The sequence below is a fragment of the Mytilus californianus genome, unplaced genomic scaffold (assembly GCF_021869535.1).
Source record: "Mytilus californianus isolate M0D057914Y unplaced genomic scaffold, xbMytCali1.0.p SCAF_5, whole genome shotgun sequence".
Taxonomy (NCBI): domain Eukaryota; kingdom Metazoa; phylum Mollusca; class Bivalvia; order Mytilida; family Mytilidae; genus Mytilus; species Mytilus californianus.
Window position 1 is genome coordinate 60,200,035 of NW_026262701.1, and position 26,851 is coordinate 60,226,885.

Here is a 26,851-nt window from a genome sequence, read left to right on the forward strand (position 1 = left end):
GCTGAATAATTCAATTAAAATGCCACTATTCATGTTAGAGTTGACAGTAAAACAATAAAACTTTTTAAGTATTTGACTTAAATAAAGTAAACTAAATAAAGGAATATAGGAAATAAAGTTATGTGACCCTTTGAAAGTTTGAGGATGCAGATAATCAATTACCAGTTCTTGTATTTTTCAATTAATCATGATAATCAAAAATTGATATGTTGGGTCAAAATGAGCTCATAGAAGCCAGAAACATATTTATTACAAACTGATCATTTTAAAGAACTGCAAAGTAAACTTGCATTTATATTTTCTATTTCCAGATGAACCATGGGAAAGACTAAAGCATCAGAGCAGCCAGCAAGAAAATGTGATTTGTGTGGATTCACAAACAAAAATGCCTACATTTTCAAAAGACATAGGATAAGATGTAGAAGAGATAAGAAAAAGATTAAAGGAGGAGGCACCAAAATAATAATCAAACCATCAGTGTTTGGTTCAGTTTCCAATAATTTGTCATCTCCAACAAAGGCCATAAAGGAGAATGGTACCAGGAAAAAGACTTCCCCTTCAATCAGCCCATGCAAGAGAGGACGTAATTATAAATGTGAAAATTGCAGCTTCACAACAACCAAATCAAAAGCATTTCTCTATCATGAGATTCAGGTTCACAGAAAGGCATATTCAATATTCACTTGCACAGAATGTGAATACTCATCCAAACACAAACAGAAAGTACAGAGACATCTAAAACTTATACACAAAAAGGAAGTTGCATTCTCTGATGTGCAGGTGGCATATAATGATGAAATGAGTCGTGTTGAAGAGAGAATAGAAAAAGAGGAAGAGCAGAATGATCCAAGGTTTAAATACAATATTGATATAAACAACACTGTTGATTTGAATGACATGGTTGGTACAAGTAGTACTATTGAGGAGGAAATCCCCGATGATGTAGTAGTGGTACTGCCAGAAGCACCAGAGACTCCCAATGAGAACAAGGAACACATCACGGAAGTTCCTGGAATTGAAGGAAAAGTATACAAGTGTGAATACTGTATTTTTAATAGCAACGATAAGAGCAAAGTAGCAAAACATGTTGTTACTAACCATTTGAATGCAAAACTGTTCCAGTGTACCATGTGCTCATTTACAACTGGAAGGAAAATAGAATTTGTAGCCCACAAGGCCAAGCACAGGAAGTTGCCAGCACTACAGTGTGGTGATTGCTCTTATTCAACTGATAATAAGCAGAACTTTGACTGTCATCGTGAAAATCATAATGCAGATAATATGTTCCGATGCCAGCTTTGTAATTTTTCTTCTACAACAGAAACTGCCATAACTAGGCATGTACAGACCAGCCATGAAAACCCTGTTGACAATTTTCAGATGTCATCTCAGGGTAGTTTCAGTAATGATTCAGCTTACATCGAAGAACCTCAAAATGATGACATGATGACAGAAGCTCCTACAGCTGGAAGGAACTTTGTCATGGGTGTCCAGAATACTGGAACTGAACAGTATTATGCACATACAAACACATACAATGCTGATACATCTTTGGATTACTATGGTGACAATGATAACAGTTTTATGTCAAACTACAACAATTCAAGTTTGAACTGGTCTACCGACAATGACAGTTTCAACTATCCATCAACATCAAAACAAGCAGCAAAAAGAGGAGAAAAATTAGCATCAAAACAAGCAGCCATTTTGCAAGGAGCTGATGGATCATTTGTCTGCCCATTGTGTGGTCTGAAATACAAACGTTCTTCTGATCTGAATAGACACATGAAACAAAAACACAACATTAGGATGAAAGATTATTTGGACCAACAACCAACAATGGTACAATCACAAGCCCTAGATTTACCACCAGCACCAACTGATTCTCTACCTCCTCCTCCTCCTCTTATACCAGCACCAAATCATCAAGACAATTCCATGAGAAATACTGCACAAAACCAGGTCATGGATGATAATGGTAATGCTGTAGACAATCAGTTGCCAGAGATGGACAGCAGTTTTGCTGACACAGGTTTGAAATGTCCATACTGTCCATACGAGGCCAAATGGCAAGATGAATTCAGGAAACATCTAGCAATTCATCAGATTGAGAGACGTTACAGATGTCCACACTGTGATAAGCAGTACAAATATGTTGGGGACCTGAATGTTCACATTCGTAGAGACCATAAGAAAGAACCAGAGGCAGGGGACTTGATAAGAGTACCAACTATACCCAATAAGAAATCTTCACCATCACTATTCAAATGCCCTGCATGTCCATTTACTTCACAGTGGAAAACTGAAGTGGATCGACATTCAAAGTATCACATTGATAATAAGCCTTACAGATGCAATTACTGTGATTACCAGACGCACTGGAAAGGAGACATAAGACGCCACATGTACAAACACCATCCAGAGATTATGGGTGATGACACTATCCTTGACAATGTTATTACGATTGATTATGAAAAGTTGACTGCAAGCAAAGAACTTCCGTTTGAGATGGATAGTCAGATGAATGAATCGTATGAAAACAATTACAGCATGGATATGATGAATGATACACCAGAAAACAGCATGGATCAAAGTTATGAACCATTGGCACAGAGCTATGAACAAACAGACATGTCATATTATGATTCTGAACCATCAAGCCATGAACCTTCTCCAGTCAAGGAACTTTCACCTGAAAATGATAGCATAAGTGGAAATACTGGGGATGTTACATCATTTAAATGTGAATATTGCACATTTGTAACAAATGCACCGTCTAAGTTGAAAGCACATGTTTCAACTCATATGAATCTGAAACAGTATATGTGCCCAATATGTGGAAGGAGAGCAAATTGGAAATGGGATATACGTAAACACATAAAAAAGGCCCACCCTGAGACGTCACATGATGTTGTCAAACTTAGTCGACAGGAGGCAGAAGCTACCATTGAAAAGTATCTGAATTCTAATCCAGTTGTCAGACGTGAGCATCATTTGAATGTTGCCCTTAGCCAACCCCAGACTGTGCTGGATGAGACTTCTGAAATAAAAAATGGAAAATGTTTTAAATGTAGTGCCTGTGGATATGAATCTAACCAAAGGTGGATTGTCAGCAAACATATTCGCACAGTACATCCAAACCTAGAAGTTAGTATCATCTACAAGGGTAATAACATCAATCGTAACATGATGACTCTTTTGCCAACAGCAAATGAATCACAAATAGAACCTTTTGTAATCAGCAATGAAAGAATGGACAATAACTGCAGTCCAATACCGACAACCATTTTAAATGTACCTAATGTGAACAATGAAGCAAGAATCACACCACCCAAAAAAGACTCCATGTCTGACAAACCCTTCATCTGCATGGACTGTGGGAAACAGTGTGCCAGTAAAGCAGATATTGCTAGACATTATTACTACATGCATCGTAATATGCCAGTGAAAGTAGGCTACATTACCGATAATGGGATTGTACCAATAGAAAAAGATGACCAAGGACCCAAATCCAACATGGCAATGAAACCACACAAAGTCAATGAAACATCACCGGAAAAATTCCTACCTCTTGATATTAAGCCTTTCATGTGTGCTGAATGTGGAAAGCGTGCAGCGCTAAAAGGTGATGTGAAGAAGCATTATAATTACATGCACCCTGGAAGTGAAGTTCGTATCATATATGTTGGTGATGGAATGCTTGATTCTGGTATGGTTGAGAACCCCTACATTATTGGTCCACCAAGTGAAAAAATGGATATGGAGAAGATGGATATGGCAACTGTTTCACCAAAGATGGGCAACAAGAAAGCAGGTCTTATATCGGCTAATCCTAAAACATTTGGCTACATCAAACCTTTCATGTGCTCAGAATGTGGTAGACGATCAAACTGGAAATGGGACTTGAGCAAACACATGAGAATTAGACATCCAAATACACCATCACATATAATCACACTTTCTGAGGCAGAAGCCAGAGCAACCTATGAGTCATATATGCAAGAATTCAGTCAATCTGTCCATACTTCACCAGTAAAGAAACATCCAAGTACAAAAGTTAATGAGAAGGAATATGGGTTGATAAACTTCAATAGGAGTGCTTACAGACAGTTTAAATGTTCTGCATGTCCATATCGATCAAATTGGAGGAGTGATTTGCTAAGGCACATTAAAAGAAAGCATGGTGTAACGAAAGGACATCTGATAATTATGACGATTGACGCAGCAAAGGAAAGTTTGACTACATATGATTACAATCCAAGAAAAAGAAGGAGAAGTGGTGTCAGAGAAGGTGAGTCAGGAGAGAAAGAAAACGAAAGCAAAGAACCAAGACCTAAGGGACCAAAGCATAGTGAGGCTGATAAAATGGGGAAAATTTGGAAATGTGCTAGATGCTCTTTTGTCAACAAAGATAAAATGGTAGTAGCAAGACATTTGTACAGCCGTCACAGAGTACGGGCATTCACTTGCATGAAATGTCTTTATGCAACCAATCACAGAAGTTCCGCCTACCGTCATATTAAACAAAGACATGAAACTGAAAACATAAGCATCTGTAAAATTGGAATTAAATACATTCGATTCGATCCATCTAGACACACCTATGTGAAGTCAGCTATTGAAAAGGCTAAAGCTCAAGGAATTAATGTAGATACCAGCAGTGCTGCAGCTGTTGGAGAAAATGGACAACTTTTTCCAGGTTTTGAAAATGCTGTAGATGATAATACAGAAGATGAAAATTTAAATTTAAAAATGGAAGAAGATGTTGAAGATGACTTTGAAACCACTCTTGATGAAACAGATAAGGAAGAAGAAAAAGACGAAATCAAGGATACTTACACATTCAAAGAAACTTTTAAATGTAAACTTTGTACATTCCAGTCAACTTGGAGATCATGTGTCTGTCGTCACATTCGGCAAAAACATAAATCCACTAACTACCAACGACACATCAAATGTATAAAGAAGATTGTGAAAAATAATGGATTAGATGAAGAAGAAAAAGACTTAAAACAATATATGTGTACTGTTTGCCCATACAGGACTGCTAAAAATAATTTGTTGACACTACACATGAATTGCCACAAGCCTCAAACTGGAATTCATCAAGAGAAATGCAGGTATTGTCCATACTATGTTAGGGCACCACGTCTTATACAGCAGCATGAAAAACTCCATCTTGAAGAACAAAGAAAGACGCAGAGTGTTGAACAAACTTTAGAAGAACCACTACCATCTACGTCAACCAAAGAGGATTCTGTATTTATTCAGCCGCCAACACCAACAAAGCGTCACCAATGTCAGAAATGTCCTTACAGAACTAATAGTAAGAATGATTTCTATTATCACAAACAGTTTCACAGACCCAAGCCAACTTCTGAGTTTAAATGTGATGAGTGTGATTACTGGGTAGGACTAAGGCGACTTCTTAAACAACACAAGAAAGTTCATGAAGCAGATTACAAAGACAGAAGGTCATCCACATCATCTATACAGTCATCCCCATGTAAATCTGATTTCTCAGAGTCCAGCCATGTTTATGATTCAGTCCAACTAGCCATGTACAAGCAAAAGATAATTTCATCAAAGATTCAACCAAGTATTTCTCACTCTCCAGTCATGTCACCCATGAAAATTGCATGCACAGTTGGAAATCGTCCAGGATACATCATGAAAAATGGAGGCTATAGAAAAATTCACAAATGTTCAAAATGTCCATATCAGAATGTTAGACTTAGAAACTTGCGTCTCCATGAATTGATGCATGGTTTCCGGAAAAGTAAAAACCAGCTGATGAAATGTCCTGACTGTGATTACTATGTTGGATCCAAGGGATTGCTTTCACATCACATGAAGGTACACCTTCCCTCATACATGGCAGATAATGCAGAAAAATCTAGTACAGAGACAGAGGTTGATGACTATACAGGAGATGACACAGAGAAAGATTCTGATATTTCTGACATTCAGTTTGAGACCAAAGTCGATACTTTGTATGAGATAGCAAGGTTTAAGAAATACAGCTGTGAAAAATGTCCTTATGCCAGTGCTAAACGATCTCACTATGAGAGGCATGTGGAAATACATGGAAGTAAACAACGACATATGTGCAAGTACTGTGATTACAGTGTTCCATCCAGAAACCTACTGGTTCAACATGAAAGGCTACATTGCACTCCAAATCAGAACCTTTTAGCTATACAGTCATTATCCAATTTGATGCAGTTACCAGAGGTACCGGCAGATGTTGCTTTGGCTAGTGCTTTACCACCAATTGACACAAAAGAGTCTTTCAAAGTTAGTGTCACACATGACCATATTGAATTGTATGAAAATTCCAACCAGTTTGATATTGAGCCGAAGAAACTTTACCGCTGTGATAGATGTCCATATGCAAATGTGAGAAGAGACCATTTATTGACACATTTGAAATTTCACATGCTTAAAAGTAATCTTGCATGTCCATACTGTGACTACAGTGTTTCCAAGACGCACCACCTGTCACAACACATCCGTGTTCATTTCTGTCCACTCCCAGAATTGTCTAATTGGTTAGCAGAGAATGGTCAGCTGGACAGAGTTAAACAGAATAAAGACCCAGATATTAGTGAGGCATTATATGTAGCACAGCTGTTCAAACGTGATGGGCAAAAACAATCTGAAGAAAATGATGAAAAATGCAATGGAGAGAAAGAAGAAAAGGAAGAAGTAAAAATGGATGAAGAGTCCTGTGATTCCCCAGCACAGAAAGAGATGAATGGAGTTGAAAACGCTGATGAAGACATGACACCAGTAAAAGAAAATAAACAATTTGAAGCATCAAAGTCTTCTGAAAGTGATACAGACAATGAAATCTCATTTAAAGACAGTTCAATTGTTATATCACCAACTGTAGCTAAAGATCATTCGGAAGAACAGGCATCAGAAAAAGACATCAAAATGGAAGAAGAAAACACTGAGTCGGAAAATGGAGAGAAGAGTGATGTATACATCTGCCAGTACTGTGATAGAGAGTTGGACCAATCAGATCTACTGGTTCAACATGAAATGCAACATCTTATTGGCAATAATTATGAGGTATGTTTTTTGTCAGATGGTTATTTCGATTGCTACTATTTCATCTATGATAAATGGAGCTTTGGGGACGAAAAAATATTTGATGAAAACACCATAGAAGTCTCAAAAAAGTCTTGATGAAATAATGTCAGCCTCTGTTCAGAACTTCAGATTCACCAATGCATTTGTATTTATGTCAAATAACTTGCTGTTTTCACTTTAGTCGTGTTCTTATAAAGCTTACAATATTACAAAACAGATCTGTTTTAATTGAACCAAGTGATAAAAATGTATCATCTAACATGATAAGTCCTGTAATATATGGACTTGCATTTAGGCCAGCATAAAAAAAATGTTCTACAAAATCATTTCTGTTTGGTAAAGCCAGAAAGTAGAAAAAAGTCTGAGATAGCTGTTTTATTTATTTTGTTTGTTTGAAAGACTTAAAAAACTAATTAGATTTTTTTTTATAAAGCCACAGGTTTAATGTTTAAAGGCAAGTTACTTTTGATGGATAATGAGGACCTAAGCAATACAAAAAGAATCTTAATGATAATTGGATCTTCATGATTAAGAATTTTATGACAGTTATAGGGTCTGTTGAAGTCAGAATGTATCTTTTATAAACTTTTCCTATGATAGAGTAATATTAACAAACAACTTACCCCTTTTAGTAATACTTTGTACTTAACCTCATGAAAAGTACAAATCAACAACATGAAATCAAGGTAAACTTGTTGGATTTTGACTTTAATGAAATCTTTTGTACTTTTCAGGTCTACCTCAACCAGGTAAGTGATTTTAAGAACAAGATACTAGAAAGAATGAAATTTAATCAGACATGTATTGTGAAAGCACTTTTATGTAGATGAAAGAAGTTGGCGAGTATATAATAATTAGACAGCAATCCAATAGTGCAAAAATCAAAGTAGACATAGAAAAAGTACATTTTGTCTGGACAAGTTATTGGTTAATTGATATGTGGTTTCAATCAAATCAGCTGTTCATGTCCCTACTAAAAATTTGGTATTTGTTGATTTAGATACCCAATTACTTGGAAATCAAATGCAGTTCAAATCTTAGATAACATTTTTCCTTGGTTTTATAGTTGAATTGTAATATTGTTTTAAATATTCCAATACAGAGTCGAGTAGAAGTGGGAGTAAGAAGTTCATTTACTTTGTTGCATATGATAGAAATTGAACAATCTCTGTGAGTCTGTCCCTTTTGCCTGTTTTATTGTCCATTTGTGTCTTTGTTCCTCAATCGGGCAAGTTTTGTAAGTTTCTGATGGAAATAAGTTTATTTGCCAGCCATAGGGAAATTCTTTTCTTTAATAGAAAAGAAAGTTTATTGTGTCACCTTTTTTTTTAACATGCCCATCAAAAAGTAATTTGAATAATGTAAGAAGCTTCAGAGCGTGGCCCATTTTATAGACACCTGACTATTGTTGAAGTCTGTATGCTTCCCTCTATTTGTTTTTGTTATTTTTGTTGTTGGGTTGCTTACTCATTGACCTTTTCCCCACATCTTCTTTTATAAACATGTATATTAAAAAATGGACAAGTTACTCATAGGTCAGATTGCATCACACAAAAGATTTTTGTTTGGGAGATTGCATGTGATTTGGGAACTGTATTTGTATTATGTAAAGCAGCAAATATTTCTAAGATATTCAGGATTAGAAAAAGATAATAAATAGATTCATAGAAATGCTATGGTAGATATTTTGGTAAAAGGGGCAAATGATTTAGACCGCCGTTGGCATATTATGTAGGGTCAAAGTATAAGCTGTATAACAAGTCACCTATAGAACCTTCAAAGATTTGTTTCTTCTGGGTTTTTTTTTCATGCAAAGATTAACAGTGTGAACTTCAGCACATAAATACCTCTGATTATCATCTCCAAGTGGACATAATGTATTTTTGTACGAGATTTTCTAAAAATGTGAAATTAATAGGGTTTCCATACCATCTTGAAAATTGAAAGAAAGGCCTTGAATTATATTTCAGTGGTTCAATGCATGGAAAAGCCCTTGAAATTTGGGGAAATTGTGATAATTCTAGAAAATCCTTGAATTTCTGACATTTGATAGCTTGTTTTACATTTGAGTATTTCCCTTTTGCAATTACTTCAGAATATCTGGTAAAGTCTTTGAAAAATTTCTGAATGTAATGGACTGGCATTGACAATTTCTGTACAGGAAGGCTTATAAAATTAAGATGTGGTATGATTGGCAATGAGACAACTCCACACCAGAGACCAAATGACATAGAGGTTAACAACTATAAGTCACTATGGCCTTCAACAATGAACAAAACCAATACTGCATAGTAAGCTATAAAAGGCTTTGAAATGAAAAATGTAAAACAATTCAAGCGAGAAAACTAACGGTCTGATTTATGTACAAAACAATAAAAGAATGTCCATTAAGGCATTTGTTTAACAGTCCAAAGTAATAAATTAGTTTTTTCTTCGTCTTTGTCTTGGTTTCCTGATACTAACCTTGAAAATAAATGAAGATCCTAGAGAAATTCTGTGGGAAAAACCTTAGAATATTGTAAATTAAGAATAGGAACTCGGAATTAATTGTTTTTATGTTTGCAGTTTATAATAAGTGAAAAAGAGGAAGATATTGAAAAACAGCCTCTTGTGGTAGAAAATGGTGAAGTAAATATAGAAAATCAGAAAGAACAAATAGAGAATATAACTGAAAATCTGGAAGTTGAACCTGCAAAGGAAAATACCTCTATTGTGAATTCCTAACATTTATTTTATATTGTTTATACATTGTTACATATTTACACACTTAAACAGAGAACAAATAACATGCAACATGTATAATTTTGAAAGGTCAGAATAAATTAATGCATAGCTTTAACCCCCTTAATTCAAAGGAAAAAATATGATATGCCTATGCAATTTAGTTTTCACAACTATGTGAAGACAAGTAATTTTTTCTTTTCTTTTTTTTCCCCAAAGAGTAACATCGAAGGTTGTTAGTTACTCTTTTAACACTAGATGGAAAATGAAAAATCTAGTAACAAGAGTTTCAAAAACTACTTTAACCTCAATGATGACCTGAAGCATATCCACTTTATTCAAAATGTGTTATAGTAAATTCTTTAACCTTCAAATGAAAACTCTATGTTAAGCATTCAATTCTAAGGTGTGTATTTTTTTATACCCCACGCAATGTATTGCGTCGAGTATAATGTTTTTGACCCGTCCGTCTGTCTGTCCGTCCATCTGTCTGTCTGTCTGTCAGTCCGTCAGTCCTGTTCTTGTCATTGCAAGTCCTCTGAAACCACACAACAGAAATTCATGAAACTTTGTAGATAATAAGGACATACTATGTAGATGTGCATATCGACAGGAAATTATGATTCAATTTTTTTCTAGGAGTTATGCCCCTTTGAACTTATTGGCCTCAATATACTACTGCAACAGTTTGTCATCGCAACTCCTCTGAAACCACACAACAGAGTTTCATGAAACTTTGTAGATAATAAGGACATACTATGTAGATGTGCATATCGACAGGAAATTATGATTCAATTTTTTTTCTAGGAGTTATGCCCCTTTGAACTTAGAATGTTGGCCTAAATATACTACTGCAACAGTTTGTAATCGCAACTCTCTGAAACCACACAACAGAATTTCATGAAACTTTGTAGTTAATGAAGACAATATGTTAATGTGCATATCCACAAGAATATTTTTATCAGTTGACTTTTGTAGAGTTATGAGTCTTTGAACTTAGGAATCTGGTGAGATTTGGTTTGTCCAGTGACAATGTGGGGGCATGGGGTATGTGAGCGTGTTCACAAAGGTTTTTTAATTTTAAATGTTTAGGTTTCCTCTACTCAAAATGTATCTGTCTTCATATTTGGGAAAAGGCAAAATTACTTCTTTTTTTTTTAATGACATGCAATGTGTTTACTAAAATAATAAAATAAGAGCAATTGTTTTATATGTGAAACTAAACTGTTGTTATCAGATGTTTACAAATTTCTGAAGAAGTATAAAGTCTCAAAAATAAAATACATTAAGAATAAAAGAAATAAAAATTTACTGCATCAGTTAAAAAAATGCACAAATAATAGTTTTATTAGATATGTTCATTGCCAAGAAGACTTTGGATAAGAAAAATATTTCTCTGGAAATGGAATTTTTTATGTTTAAACTTTCATCTGGTACAGGTAGTTTTTGACAATAATAAAATTAATTTGATTTGACCTTTCTTATCTTTAATTTATTTATTTTCTGTATCTTACACATGTTTGTTATACAGATTTGTTTTTGTACAGTGTTGAATTCTTTAAAGATGTCAATTTTTGTTTAAGTAGATATTTTTTATAGAAGGATTGTATTAAGAAAGAAAAAAAAAATCTTGTAAAATGTCATAACAAATGCAATTTTGTAACTTTTGTAAAAATGCTCATTCATTTTTGAAGTAAATCAGAAAATAGTGATACTGCAAATTATGTATCAAAATACAACAGAATTAATATATTTTATTTTGACATGTTCAAGAATTGCACAAATTGATTTCACATAATTAACAACGGTCATAGGTTTTGTATGCTTTAAAGTGTGAATTAATAGAATCTGTTTTACAACCTTTACACTTTTTCTCAAAATCATTATGGTATTGAAACAGCTCTTAGACAATTTAGTTGAAAGTATGCTTTGAAATTTTCTAATTTAAAAATAACCTGTGTTATGCATGAAAAATATATTTTAATAGATTCATAACTTCTAAAAAATGTGTCGTTTTATGATAGATTTTGTTTTGAAGTACAAATATTTTGGGGAATGTAATTGTAAATTTCAAAGTTGTATGAAACCATCCAACAAGATTTTTTAACTTTTGCTAAAGCAATATTGTTGACTGGAAATATTAAAACTGGTTAATGAATATTTAATTTTAGGATCAATATATATACATACACATATACAATGTTGGATAGTATTTAATTATTCTTTTGCTATAATGCATGCTTCCTTTCTTATATCAGTCCTGTAAAAATGAATTGCTTGCTTTATGACAATGGTTGTACATTATAGATTTTAATTTAGGCCAGATATTTTTTAAATTAATTATTTACAGATATTGTTTTTGCTATCTTTGCATTCATTACCTTTTTAGTTATTAATGGCTAGATATTACATATTTGAAATCTTGCTTTTCGGTTATTTTTCAACCCATAGAAGATAACGAATTTATAATTATACAATTCAAAATTAATTGGATGTTATTTTATAAAGAGAACACTTAAAAAAGACTTGGATATGCAAGATGATTAACCACACTAGATATTTAGTTGCGTTCATGTACCAAGGGATGTAATTAAAAGGGTCATATCAGAAACAAGAAGGCTTCTCTTGTTATTTATTTAAATGTTTTTAATATTTGGACTGAAATATATACATGTTTGCAGGTGTGTACACACAATTTTAGCATTATTTATTTTTTCTCTCTAAATCATCCTTAGAAATGAATTATTTAACAGGATATTAAAAGAGTTTAGCAAAACCTTGAGTACATGTATTTCCTTCATTAAAGATGTGTTTTATTGTAGACTTGTGCATATTTTGAAACTTAGATTGATTATAAGCTTAAGGAATTTCAAATTTCTTTGATTGCTTTTTCAGAGAAATCAAAAACCGTATTTCTATATTTTTTTCAAGTATAATGAGGATTCATGATTATTCAATAGTTTTAATTTTTTTGAGGATTTCATGGGAATAGAAGAACCAAAATTGAACTATTCAACAAGATACATATTTCCACACTATTCAATAGATGTTATAATAAGGATAGAGACATGACATTAATTTGGCTGTAAAATTGCTTAATGATTGATATATGTTGAAATTAAAGCATCAACCATATTTTTTTAGGAAAAATATTTTTAATTTTCATATGTTATAAATGAGAAGTTTTTGTATACCTCTTTACTATGAAAAATGGTAGTACCTAGCCAAAAGGTTTTATTTGCAGTGTATATTGACAATCTTTTTTGTCTTAAAGAAATATATTATATGTAGACTTTTTACTAAATATTTATTTCTATAGGATGTTTTATGCACTTTTTAAAATATTAAGAAGTGCATTTGGAATCCATTTTGTTTTGATAAAAGCTGGACAGAATACAATTATTACCTGTTAATATATGAAACATGATAGAGATACTTGAATGTAAATCAGAAATCTTCCAACAGCATCTTTGGGTCACCATAGGGATCCTTACATCAACAGTTTTACTTTGTCATAGCTTTGCTGGGAAGTTGTAGTCAAGATATTGTGAGAAGCACATGGAACGAAGGCTCTTGCACCTTGTAATGATCAAGCATTAACTAATTTAAAGTCTGACATGGAATAAACTGTTGGCCAATTTTGCTGTTTTGCTTTTGCCTGAAAAATTAATTAGATTGATTGTTGGTTGCTTGACGTCCCGTGCAAAATTAATTAAACAAGGGGAATCAGTTTGAGGTGGCTATATAGGACTAAAAGGGGAAGGAAGCAATGGGGATTAAATGGGTGCAAACTTGTCCGTTCCTGATCTACCGTCCCCCCCCCCCCCCCCAAAAAAAAAAAAAAACTTAATGAGAAAAAGCCATGGTTTTGCTACTGTTTTATAGAAATTATTTTTTTTCTTTCACAATTTATATACTTTTCTCTATTACTACACACATTTGAATATTTATATTGTTGATTTATATGTTATTGGTATCAATGAGTTGAAAACTATATGCAAATATTTGTACAGAATGCAGAATTTTATATCTATACATATTGCTTATGGTCATATCATTAATAAATCACATTTTATAACGGTTTTCAGTTTTTATTAATCAATTTTACGCCAATCTCATTTCATCAGTAAAACAGCTCAAAGTTGTATGAATGCTAGAAAAAACTGTTCTATATTTATACTCTTGAAAAAAATTTGGGAGCCATCGCTTTGTCTGTCAATCCATCTGTGCGTCCAAAACAAATGGTTTCTGGATGATAACTTGAGTATCCCTTGCTTGAGAGGATAGAAACTTATACAGATGAAAAATATGTGCAGGGGAAAGAAGCCCATTGATGTCAGGGTCAATATGTCCAAAGATCAAAGTCACTTACTAGAATTTTTTTAAGTTGGTTTCGGGATGGTTACTTAGTTTCCTGTTTTGGTTTTAATGAAACTTGTATAGATGGAAGCAATAGAGAAGGGGTAGAATCCAGAAGATTTTCTGACCAAAATGTCAATTGTCAAAAGCTGCTAAAAATAGACTGAAAAGAAGAACTAATTGTTTCTGGGTGATGATTTGAGGTATACTTGTGGGATTTTTATCAAACTTAATATACAAGTGATTGAAATTATATTTTTTTGTTTTTTGCAGAAATTATGATAGATAGACAGAAAATTTTCTTGGCAAAAATGTTTAGCAAAGTAAGGCCTACAACTAATTCAACATGATTGAAATCATCAATGTATCCTTTATAGGAGTTATTGCCTTTAAAATATGGTTTTTGTCTCGCCTGCATCAAAAGTAGCAGTATGCGAGACAGGTATTACTATCCGGTGGCAGGTAAAATATTTGTATAAAGCTTTATATTTCAGAAGGTAGAAGACCTGGATGCTTCATACCTTGTATGCAGATACCTTATGTTACGAAGTTTCCGTCTGTCATATGCCCGTTGTCCTTGACCTCATTTTCATGGTTCAGTGACTGCTTGAAAAAAAAAAAGTTTTTTCCTTTTGTCATGTGAATTTCTCACTTATGAGTAATAGGATAACTATATTTGGTATATGGGTTCCTTGCAACTTCTACATGTCTGTCAGACAGGGTTACCCTGACCTCGACCTCAACTCATGGATCAGTGATCAAGGTTAAAATTACGTGATTAGGTCCGTTTCTCAGATACTACAAGCAGCAGGTCAACTATATGGTGTATGGAATGATTGTAAGGGGTACATGTCAGACTGGCAGGTTTCATCTGACCTTGACCTCATTTTCATGGTTCATTGGTCATTGTTAATTTTTAGTGTTCTGGTCTTTTTTTCAAGTACTGTAAGCAATAGATCAACTATATTTGGTGTATGGAAAGATTGTAAGGGGTACATGTCAGACTGGCAGGTATCATCTGACCTTTACCTCATTATTATGGTTCATTGATCAATGTTGAGTTTTTGTGTTTTGGTCTGTTTTTATACGCCCGTTTACGGGACGTATTATGGTATACCGTTGTCCGTCTGTCCGTCCGTCGTCAACATGTCGGACATTAACTCAAAAACGCTTTAACCAATTTGCATAACACTTTGGTGAATTGTTTATATCTATTGATGTGAGCTCCCTTTCGTTTTATTGTCGAGCCTTCGACTTTAGTCGAAAAAGCGAGACATAGCGATCCTACATTCCGTCGGCGTCGTCGTCGTCGTCGTCGTCGTTGTCGTCGGCGGCGTCCACAAATATTCACTCTGTGGTTAAAGTTTTTGAAATTTTAATAACTTTCTTAAACTATCCTGGATTTCTACCAAACTTGGATAGAAGCTTGTTTATGATCATAAGATAGTATCCAGAAGTAAATTTTGTAAAAATAAAATTCCATTTTTTCCGTTTTTTACTTATAAATGGACTTAGTTTTTCTGCCGGGAAATATTACATTCACTCTGTGGTTAAAGTTTTTAAAATTTTAATAACTTTCTTAAACTATCCTGGATTTGTACCAAACTTGGACAGAAGCTTGTTTATGATCATAAGATAGTATCCAGAAGTAAATTTTGTAAAAAAATAAATCCATTTTTTCCTTATTTTACTTTTAAATGGACTTAGATTTTCTGTCAGGAAACAACACATTCACTCTGTGGTTAAAGTTTTTAAAATTTTAATAACTTTCTTAAACTATCCTGGATTTGTACCAAACTTGGACAGAAGCTTGTTTATGATCAAAAGCTAGTATCTAGAAGGACATTTTGTAAAAAAATAAATTCATTTTTTCCTTATTTTACTTTTAAATAGACTTAGATTTTCTGCCAGGAAACAACACATTCACTCTGTGGTTAAAGTTTTTAAAATTTTAATAACTTTCTTATACTATTTTGGATTTGTACCAAACTTGGACAGAAGCTTGTTTATGATCAAATGGTAGTATCCAGAAGGAAATTTTGTTTTCTTCCAGTTAACATTACATTCAGTCTGCAGTTAAAGTTTTTAAACATTTATTAGATTCATAAACTATCCTGGATTTTTACCGAACTTGGACAGAAGCTTCTTACAATCAGAAGACAGTATCAAGAGGAATATTTTTATTGATTTACTTCCTGATTTTTGTTGAGCCTGCGATTAACAGAAAAAGTAGGCGAGACACTGGGTTCCGCGGAACCCTTACGAATTTTATAAATTTTAGATTTTACGTTTCCGAGTTATGGGGTTTTATTCATTAAAAAAAGGGGAATTTTCCAGTTTTCGGACAATAACTCAAGAATGCTTTCACCAACTTGCAAGAAATTGTGGTGAATTGTTTGTATCTATTGACATGAGCTCCCTTTCGATTTTTATAGATTTTAAGTTTCCGAGTTACAGGGTTTTATTCATAAAAAGGGGGGATTTTCCAGTTCCGGACAAAAAATCAAAAATGCTTTCAGCAGTTCTTATGAAACTTTGGTGAGTTGTTTATATCTATTGATGTAAGCTCCGTTTAGAATTTTATAAATTTAACATTTTACATTTCTGAGTTATGGGGTTTTATTCATTAAAAAAGGGGGGATTTTCCAGTTTTCGAACAATAACTCAAAAATGCTGTCAGCAATTCTCATGAAACTTTGGTGAATTGTTTATATCTATTGATGTAAGCTCCCTTTACATTTTCATAAATTTCTAATATGACATTGAGAATTAATTGTTTATAGTCTGACAACAGATTTACTGAGTATTGCGCAACAACACAGTGTATTACACAACAGCAAGAAATCTTTAATTGAATATAAATTCAATTCATATAACCAATTTCAAGTTCTTTGACTACATTTATTCAGAAACCTATGATATGTCAAATATTTAATACAATCCAAATTCAGACCTGTATCAAGCTTGAATATTGTGTCCATTTCTGCCCCAACTGTTCAGGGTTGGACCTCTGCGGGCGTATCCAGCTGCGCTCAGCGAAGCAGTTTATTCAAATATTAATAGCAACAGGTCAGCTATATTTGGTGTATGGAATAATTGTAAGGTGCACATGTCTGTCTGGCAGGTATCATCTGACCTTGACCTTATATTTATGGTTCATTGGTCAATGTTAAGTTTTTGTGTTTTGGTCTGTTTTTCAATTAGCATACGCAATAGGTCAACTATATTTGGTGTATAAAATTGTAAGGTGTATATGTCTGTCTGACACAATTTATCTGACATTGACCTCATTATCATAGATTTTTAATGTTAAGTTTCTGTAATGCTTTTAGTAAAACCTTTATCTTTAAGACTTTCAACATAGAATCAATGGTCAGTAAAACAGGCGAGACTTTTCAGCGTGTGCACTCTTGTTACCATTTTTTTTAGTTTTTTACAAAACTACGATAGATGAAGAGAAATTTTAAATGGCATGTTTAAACACGCATTATTATATATTATGCAGCAAAATAATAATTGATGCAAGATCTACACAAAAAATTCTGGTCAGCAATTCAAGCTCTTGTGAGTCTCTTGTATTTTTCTAGCCTGGCAAGTTTGCAAGCCCCCGCCAAATATTTCAAGTGTATGAACATTTGGAACTATGAATTAAATATTGGTAATATATTTGGTTTCTAAATACCTGAGTTTTTGTACTCCCTGTAGCATATAGGGTTGTTTAGTCATTGCTTTTGGATGGTAACTCAGTATCCTATGATGAATTGCAACGCATTTATACAGGTGAAAAATGAGCATTAACAGTACATTTTTTTTATCCAAGCAAACCGGTTTTTTAAACCCTTGAAATAAAAACGTTATCTCTCGATAAATGTGAAGTTTGGTAAGCATCAAGTTTTTCACTTGTTAGTTTTGAAAAACATTGTGTCCAGCCTTTAACATACTTTGCTTGAAAATCTATTGATCAAAATACCTAGAGCACTAGACTGAATTTTTGGGGAAAGTTTATATAGGATAATATCTTTTAGCCATATCAGATCTGTATCAATCATTGATAAATAATGCGCTTTTGTGTGAAACAGAACCCTTCAATTCTGAAGTCACTTCGCCAAAGTTCAAGGTTCCGACCAGCAATAAATATACTGAAATATGAATGAACACGTTAGTTTCTATCATTTGACAATTGCGTCCAATCAAACGTTTGAATTTCTGTTTCATGACGAGGTTTCACAGTTGTCCAGTGTGAATTCTTGACAAAAAAATGCCCATCGGTATTGTTAAAGGACATAGCTTCTTTGATAAGCACAGTGGGAAATTCAAGAATTGACAGTGAATTTAAGATGTTGGACGAGATGCAGCTGTGCAATGAACATATCTATCCAACAAATCATCAAATGTAATTATATGACTTTATTTTCATCCATTTATTTTGATGCCCCCGCCTTAGCGAAGGGGGCATTAAGTTTTACCCTTGTCCGTCTGTACGTACGTACAAATGGAAAACTTGCTGAATTTTTCGTTTCCGTTCTCTAACTTTAGTTTGCCTCAACCAAATGTTATGAAACTTATACACAATGTTTATTACCACAAAACACAGACCAAGTTTGAATTTTGGTGGCGTCACTTTTACCGTTCTAGAGTTATGCCTCTTTACAAATGGAAAAAATGCTGAATCTTTCGTTTCCATTCTCTAACTTTAGTTTGCCTTAACCAAATGTTATGAAACTTATACACAATGCTTATTACCACAAAACACAGATCAAGTTTGAATTTTGGTGGCGTCACTTTTACCATTCTAGAGTTATGCCTCTTTACAAATTGAAAAATTGATGAATTTTTCGTTTCCGTTCTCTAACTTTAGTTTGTCTCAACCAAATATTATGAAACTTATACACAATGCTTATTACCACAAAACACAAGTCAAGTTTGAATTTTGGTGGCGTCACTTATCGTTCCAGAGTTATGCCCCTTTGCAAATGGAAAAATTCCTGAAATACTTGTTTCTTTTCTCTAACTTTAGTTTGCCTTAACCAAATGTTATGAAACTTATGCACAATGCTTATTACCACAAAACTCAGATCAAGTACAAATTTGGTTACATCACTTTTACAGTTCTTGAGTTATATCCCTTGATAACGTTATATGCAAGCGGGGGCATCATCTGTGTCCCATGGACACATTCCCCATTTATTTTTCTCTATAACCAGTGCTTTCTGAGGATCGTAGTTTGTGATAAGGTCTTTTGACGTATTTTATTTATACGTCCTTGTTTAAATAAGATTAATTTACAACCAAACTGAACCAATTTCCTTGCAAATCGTCGTATGGTGGGTGACCTGCGAGAAAGATTGTTGTGCCCATGAAAAGTCCATTCTCCTAAAATAAATAAACAAGGTTCTTACGAGTCACTTGAAAAATGAAATGGCTTGTAAAGGCATGATTAAATTTTCATAGAGAAAATTTTAACGTATACAAGAAACACGAAATAGGGTCTCGATGGGGTTTACAAAATAGAGAATAATTGACACACACAAAAAAAAATCAACTGAACAAAAATCATAAAGAAAATTATAATTCTCAAAGTATAGGTTACATATCAGATGCGGATCCAGAATTTTGAGAAATGGGGGCCCACCATCAAGGCAACGTTAGGAGTGGGACTAGAACAACGTCTAGCGCCATAAAGGGGCTTCCCCTAAATCCTGCTTTGCATAAGCAACAGTAATTGGTGTGCTGAAAAACCCACCACATTACAGTCATCTTTTTGTAAGAATTACTTGGGTAAAAAGTTACAATTTCCTAATAAGGATCAAAGTAATTTAAAAAAAAACTTCTTCGGTGGTCTTCGGTGAAATACGCTTTCTTCGGAAGTTTATGACAATCGGTGAATGTCACCACACTGTGACGTTACAGTATCTATCTTTAGCAACGCTGCTTGCCGCCACTCTTGTAGTGACTTTATCGCACGCAAATTTCTGTTAAGGATTCTAGATAGTGTCTTTTGAGAGAATGGAGACCATACCGTTGTCAAGACTTGGCTTTGCTTTAAAGCAATTCACAAAGTAAGTGCTTTTAAAAGATTTTTCATAATTTTTGCATATTTCGTTCTTATTCTGTGTTGAACTTTTTTAGAAGTATAAGATGGTATCCACTGATTGTATCAATGTTTAAGTAATTTTGTTCAATTTCCAATTATCTAACCATTCAGATAGGTGGGTTAGCGAAAATGAACTAAAATTGATTTTAAGGTAAAATAGGTTTTCCATTGGCAGTGAGGACAGTAAAATCTATGATTTACTTCCACAAACTTTATTAAACTGAGATATGATATAGCTATGTGTCTCCAGACTCTCATTGAAGAGTAAATGATCAATGACATTAAAAAATAAACCGGTCTATTTGAAATATGAAAAAATATGTCCAGATACTGTTAAGCATTCAGGCAAAAAAAATGGTTGATTGGCGTAAGCAAACCGATGGTTGATTTAAGTGTGTACTGCAGCATTCTAAAGGAACATGCTCGAGCAGGATTCACTGTACATGGAACGCCAGCACCAGTATTTGTAGTCAGGAGGATGGCTTATGTCCAGGAAACAGACAATTTTGGTAACTTTTTTAATATTGTCACCTTTGTTATCTCTTAAGTTCTAAATTCTCATTTAACTTTGTATATTCCATCATGACAGTTCGGTTCTCACTTACATATGTGCATTCCATCATGACAGTTCGGGTCAGTCAAATTCTCATTTACCTTTGTATATTCCAACATGACAGTTCGGGTCTCATTTAAACATGTATATTCCATCAGGATACTTGTTTATTCCAACAGGACACTTGTATATTCCAACATTACAGTTCGGGTCAATCAAGATTAAAATCCTATTTTGCCAAACTTGGGGTAAAACTTATTTACAAACTATATATCTTTAAAGACAAAAAACAGTGATATTGTCTTTTATGATCTGTTATGACTGTTCACTTCATGGAATCGTCGAAATACAGCATTAATATCGTTTAAGAAGAAGACGATGTTTTATTTCCATTAAATGGGCTCACAAAGAGTATAATACAATATAAGACATTAATTAATAAGACAACAACAAAAAAAACAATACTCAAGTATACATACAAAGAAAAGAAAAGCAATTTGAACATGAATGAACTTATATTCATTGTCGTTTGTTTTTTTATTCACTTCAGTGTTTCTGTTGTTTCGTTGTTTTCCTCTTATAGTTGGTGTGTTTCCCTCGGTTTTAGTTTGTAACCCGGATTTGTTTTCTCTCAATCGATTTATGACTTTCGAACAGCGGTATACTATTGTTGCCTTTATTTATATACATCAAGTTTTCTAGTTATCTCCCTTGCCATTGTCTTGCGTCATTAGTATACTCTCACAAGTAGCACTAAATTGCAGGCATGCTGGAAATGAAGAACCTGCTTGTTCCACTTTGTAATACAGCATACCTATTAAACCGTGAAACAAATACCAGGCATCGCTCAGCTGCAGGAATACAAACCAAAGTATCATACCACGTAAGTAAATTGTTTTTCGAATCAAGGAAACTATAATTTTGTATAATGTCAAAAACTTATTCTTGATAATTGTTGCACTCAACGAGTAAATAATCAAAGTACTGTTTTTAAGTGATAGTTTGCCATCTGATAAATTTTAGATGGAGGGTAAAGCAAAATAAAAGTTGGATATGCTGTATCCATGTAAGCAGAAAAAAAAATTTTAGATGGAGGGTAAACCAAAATAAAAGTTGGATATGCTGTATCCATGTAAGCAGGAAAAAAAACAATTTTAGATGGAGGGTAAACCAAAATAAAAGTTGGATAAGCTATATCCATGTAAGCAGGAAAAAAACAGTCTGTTGCTAGTCGGCGACATGGAACATAATTTCATGCAGGAATAGTACAGTAATATAAACACGAGTCTGATGCCTCTTGCATTTGGCTAGGCTCAATAATCAAATTGGAGGTTTCTAATACTGTAGTGTAAATGACTAACAGGTGCCGCGAGGGTGCATGTGACTATAATAAAAACAACTGGCATATACTTTTGCTACTACTGAGTAGCAGAGACATATATACACATGTGTATATATGTCTCCGAGAGTAGTAATTTGGAAGATGTTTGTCACATGTGTGCAAACAGTCAGTATGACGATTCATTAAAAAATAACAAAAAGTAAAGCGCGTGATGTACTGTTGCCAATAGCAACACAAATAAGTATCAAGTTCAATTGACTGTTAATAGACTTGGGTTGAAGATTGAAATTGCCAAAAAAATTGTACTCGAAATAGGTTATTTGGCATGTTGTACTACTATCATGATATTTAACTTCGTTTAGCAATGGATACAAAATTATCCCGACTGAGACTATTTACTCTCCTTACTAAATTTGTTGGATTTCTATTTTCTCCACGTTAGGGGACGACCATTTGATATTCTGGGGGGGGGGGCCAGGAGGATTTTGAAAATAAATAACTCAGCCTTGATAATCACAAAAATAAATGGTTTGTTCTGTGGTAGTTTGAAAATAAATTACCTGACTTGCAATGTATTGAAAATAAATAACTCAGCAGGTCTAATCGAAAGTATGAGATGGCACCAGATTCTTCATAAATTCCTCCTTTTATCAAAAAAAAATCGGGAAACACTTCCCATTTCTTTTAATAATAAAAGTATAAATATTATTTAAATATACTTGAAATGTCAGAAAATTGGTTTCATTTAACTTGAGGTTAATTGTCTCAGGAACACCTACCTCACTTTTATTAAATCAGGGCCGTAACTACATTGAGACAAATGCCTCATGTAGGAAATATCAAAACCAAACGCTTGTCTCAATATCAAATTGTGTTCACCGTGAGTGCCTTGCAAGAAGCAAGTTCTGTTCTCCCTCAGACGTAGCCCCTGATTTTTCGGGATCGATGTTTCTTATTTATTTGTCTTTTGTTCATTGATTGCCCTTCTGTATTCTGTTAGTGTTGCATTCATTTTGTAATTTATTAATTTTATTATTAACTTGATCATGAGTTTAAAAAAACACAGCAGCCACAGACTTAACTATGTGAATTACATTTTTGCTTTATCATGCATATTTGTCTTTTGATGTTGTTCCTAGAAAGTTAAGTCTTACACTGAATCTATAACGTGATTTTGCTTTGAGACCAAAATATTGTCATAAAATTATTAAAACAGAACTTGCATTTTCAGTTTAAGAAAGGGACTGGGGAACACCCAGAAGGCATGATTTTGCATCATTTGTTCTATAGCTTCTTGGGCCTTCAGCGGTTCAAAAACCCTTAAAAAAAATTTTGCCTCGCTCCGCTCGGCGAAACATGTTTGCCAATACTTTTAAAAGAGCCTTAGTTACAACCAAACTTTAATACTGTGTATGTATGCAATACATGTATATGCATTGGGGGATACAGAAGATTCATTTCTGCAGATGATAATAATTAATTCTGATTAAATGGTACATAATGACTTGACTATACATGAATTATTTATAATAAACAAATAATTTAAAAATTGTATGTTTTCGAATATTATAAATATAGTTGTGAAAATAAATAATCAGTCCCTTGCTTTAATGAAAATGAAAAATCTTGCTTCAATAGTGCAGAAAATAGATAATCTGTCCTCTTAGTTTACAAAAATAAATAACCGATCCAAAACAAATCCTCCTGGCCCCCCCCAGAATATCAAATGGTCGTCCCCTTAGGTAATGCATACAAAAATATTCCCGGTTTAGTCCCCTCATTATATTTGTCTGTCTTCTGAATACTACAAAATTGTGTTGTTTACAGATTTGATGTAGCATATTGTAGAGATATTCTAAATACTACAAAATTATGTTGTTTACAGATTTAATGTAGCATATTGTAGAGATATTCTGAATACTACAAAATTTATTGTTTACAGATTTGATGTAGCATATTGTAGAGATATTATGAATACTACAAATTTGTATTGTTTACAGATTTGATGTAGCATATAGTAAAGATAGTCTGAATACTACTAAATTGTATTGTTTACAGATTTGATGTTGCATATTGTAGAGATATTCTGAATACTACAAAATTGTATTGTTTACAGATTTGATGTAGCATATTGTAGAGATATTATGAATACTACAAATTTGTATTGTTTACAGATTTGATGTAGCATAGTGTAGAGATATTCTGAATACTACAAATTTGTATTGTTTACAGATTTGATGTAGCATATAGTAAAGATAGTTTGAATACTACTAAATTGTATTGTTTACAGATTTGATGTTGCATATTGTAGAGATATTCTGAATACTACAAAATTGTATTGTTTACAGATTTGATGTAGCATATTGTAGAGATATTCTGAAAATGGAGATTACAATGAATAGTACAGTTGGCGCTCATTACAACTGTATAGACAAACTTAGAGCACTTCAGAAAGTAAGTATTTTTTTCGGATTGAATTGAAGTAAATGAGATGTTTTGTTCAGAGTGCTTCATTTTGCAATTGTTTTTGTTACTTCATAAAATAAACGATTTGTTCATAGCATTTAAAAAATTAAGTGTCATTGTTGACACAGTTTCATAACATAAGCGATACTATTCCTTGCATTTTAGAAACTGGGCGATTTTCTTTAGACTCAATTTTGTCAATATAACGGAACCTATAAACGACTGTCATACAAGTGGGAAATTAAGGTAGCTATAAAACAGTTTTAACTCACCATTTTCTTCGGAAAATGAATGTACCAAGTCAGGAATATGGCAGTTGTTATTCACTTGTTCCGTTCATTGATAGCGTTTGCTTTTGTCAGTTTTTATGGACTTCCCCTTTCTGAATGTGCCTTGGAGTTCAGTATTTTTGATATATTTTTTCTTACTAAGGTATGAAGTATTGTGCTCAGAGTTATTCATTAACAAGTATATTTTTTTGTTTAATGTATAGTAGTCAGTAGTGTTATGATTTCTTTCTTTATCCTTTGAATACTGTAGATTATATTCATTTTAATTCAGTACGACTTTCTAAGTGCCTTTGCATATGTAAAAGTTTGACTATAGCGAAATACCAAAAAAGCCCTGAAAAGAACTAAAATTGTATTTATATTCTAATATTGAGTTGCTACTATGAATTTCTGTTTCACAGGAATGCTGGACTTTGAATAGTCATATGAAACAAAGGAGCTCTAAACTGGAAACTTTCACCAGGATTCATAAATGCAACGAAGGCAATGTCCCACAAAAACTTCAGATCAGATACAACGATCTTGTAAGGAAACAAACCAAGGCTGTTGAAGATCATGCAGCAGTTTTCGCTCGTTTCAAAAACAAACTGAAAGATGAGAAAACCATCGAGAAGAGCTTGTGGAGGTGAGTTGATTGAAAAAGATTCTTTTTTGCGGTTTTCGACTGAAATCCTGCAAAGTATATGAAGATCTATGAAACCACTGAGTGCATATAATTTAAAATTCTAGAAACTTGATCATCATATATAACAAATTAAATTTGCATAACGGGGCTGAGGGAATAATTCAGTTTTTTTAGAATTTAGATAAATCAAATAATACAATAAAATGACTGCTCTCTCATATTTTAACCTTATTTACCATGTAAAAATTTAAGATGAATCATCTATAACATTCAAGCTTTTCTAACCAACAAATTACGGAAATTTTCCTATACATATATCAATCAAAATCATGATATAAAAAAATGTGACCCATATAAAATTGTCTATTTCAAATCGTTATAGTTGGGTGCTGCCATTAAGACTGCTTTGATCTCAAAGATGAAAGAGAAAATATCCAAAGCTCACGAAGAACCTGACCAAGCCATGTTTTGGATAAACGACTACCATGGGTATGATTACATTCATATAATGTTATAAACTCGTCAAAGATACAAGGCTTATAACTTAAATAGCCAGGCGCGTTAAGACTACTCATTGGAAGGATTGATTGATTGGGGTTTAACGCCACTTTCAAAACTATTGTACTATTTCGTAGCAGGCAGTTTTTATTGGTGGAGGAAGCCGGAGTGTCCGGAGAGAACCACCGACCTTCGGTAGGAAACTGACAATCTAATTGGAAGGATAAATCAATTAAGAAGTTAAAGAGCTTTGAAACCAAAATTTTCAAAATGTTTTGCTAAATATGTCTTATGCCATCTATGGAAGGGGTAAGATTTGAACTCCGTTATAAGAGTACCCTAAGCTCAAGTTCTTCTGATCAAATGTAAAGTATATGTATGTAATTAAAATTATCCCCCCTCAAATTCTGAATAAAGTGTTTATAAGATTTACATTTTTAAGGTTCAACTTTGTTCGTAATCAGTTCCAATCACTGAACATTAGTGAGACGGTAGATAGAGTATACAGAGTAACAACAGCATCATATGTTACTTCAATACCAGAGGTATGTCACCTATTCATGAATTTATGTAACAAGTTAAAGTAAAACGCCCCTTTTTCTTTCACTTCAAAATCTGTATATTTCTATGCTGATTATATAAATTGGACCAATTCATAAGTTCCATCAGTGACCAACGTAAATTTTGTCACTTAGTATCAATTTTTTTGTAAATTACGTCGCTCATTCACCACCAATAATACCATAAAGCGAAACTCCAGTCAATTGAAAACCGATAATTTTACAGTAAAATAAATCCTGTAATT

The 26,851-nt window shown here is 33.3% G+C and overlaps 2 protein-coding genes across 9 annotated transcripts in view; both read left to right on the plus strand.

The window, feature by feature from the left end:
* Window positions 1-13,901, plus strand: part of LOC127701131 (uncharacterized) — a 31,865-nt gene extending 17,964 nt beyond the window's left edge. The window contains exons 3-5 of the mRNA XM_052204922.1: window positions 312-7,077; window positions 7,833-7,847; window positions 9,664-13,901. Of these exons, the coding sequence (XP_052060882.1) occupies window positions 319-7,077; window positions 7,833-7,847; window positions 9,664-9,822 (6,933 nt within the window). The 5' untranslated portion in view covers window positions 312-318 and the 3' untranslated portion in view covers window positions 9,823-13,901. The remainder of the gene's footprint in view (window positions 1-311; window positions 7,078-7,832; window positions 7,848-9,663) is intronic.
* LOC127701157 (cytoplasmic dynein 1 light intermediate chain 2-like) overlaps window positions 1-26,851 on the plus strand; it is a 722,868-nt gene that overhangs the window by 244,676 nt on the left and 451,341 nt on the right. The gene's annotated exons all lie outside the window — the stretch shown is intronic.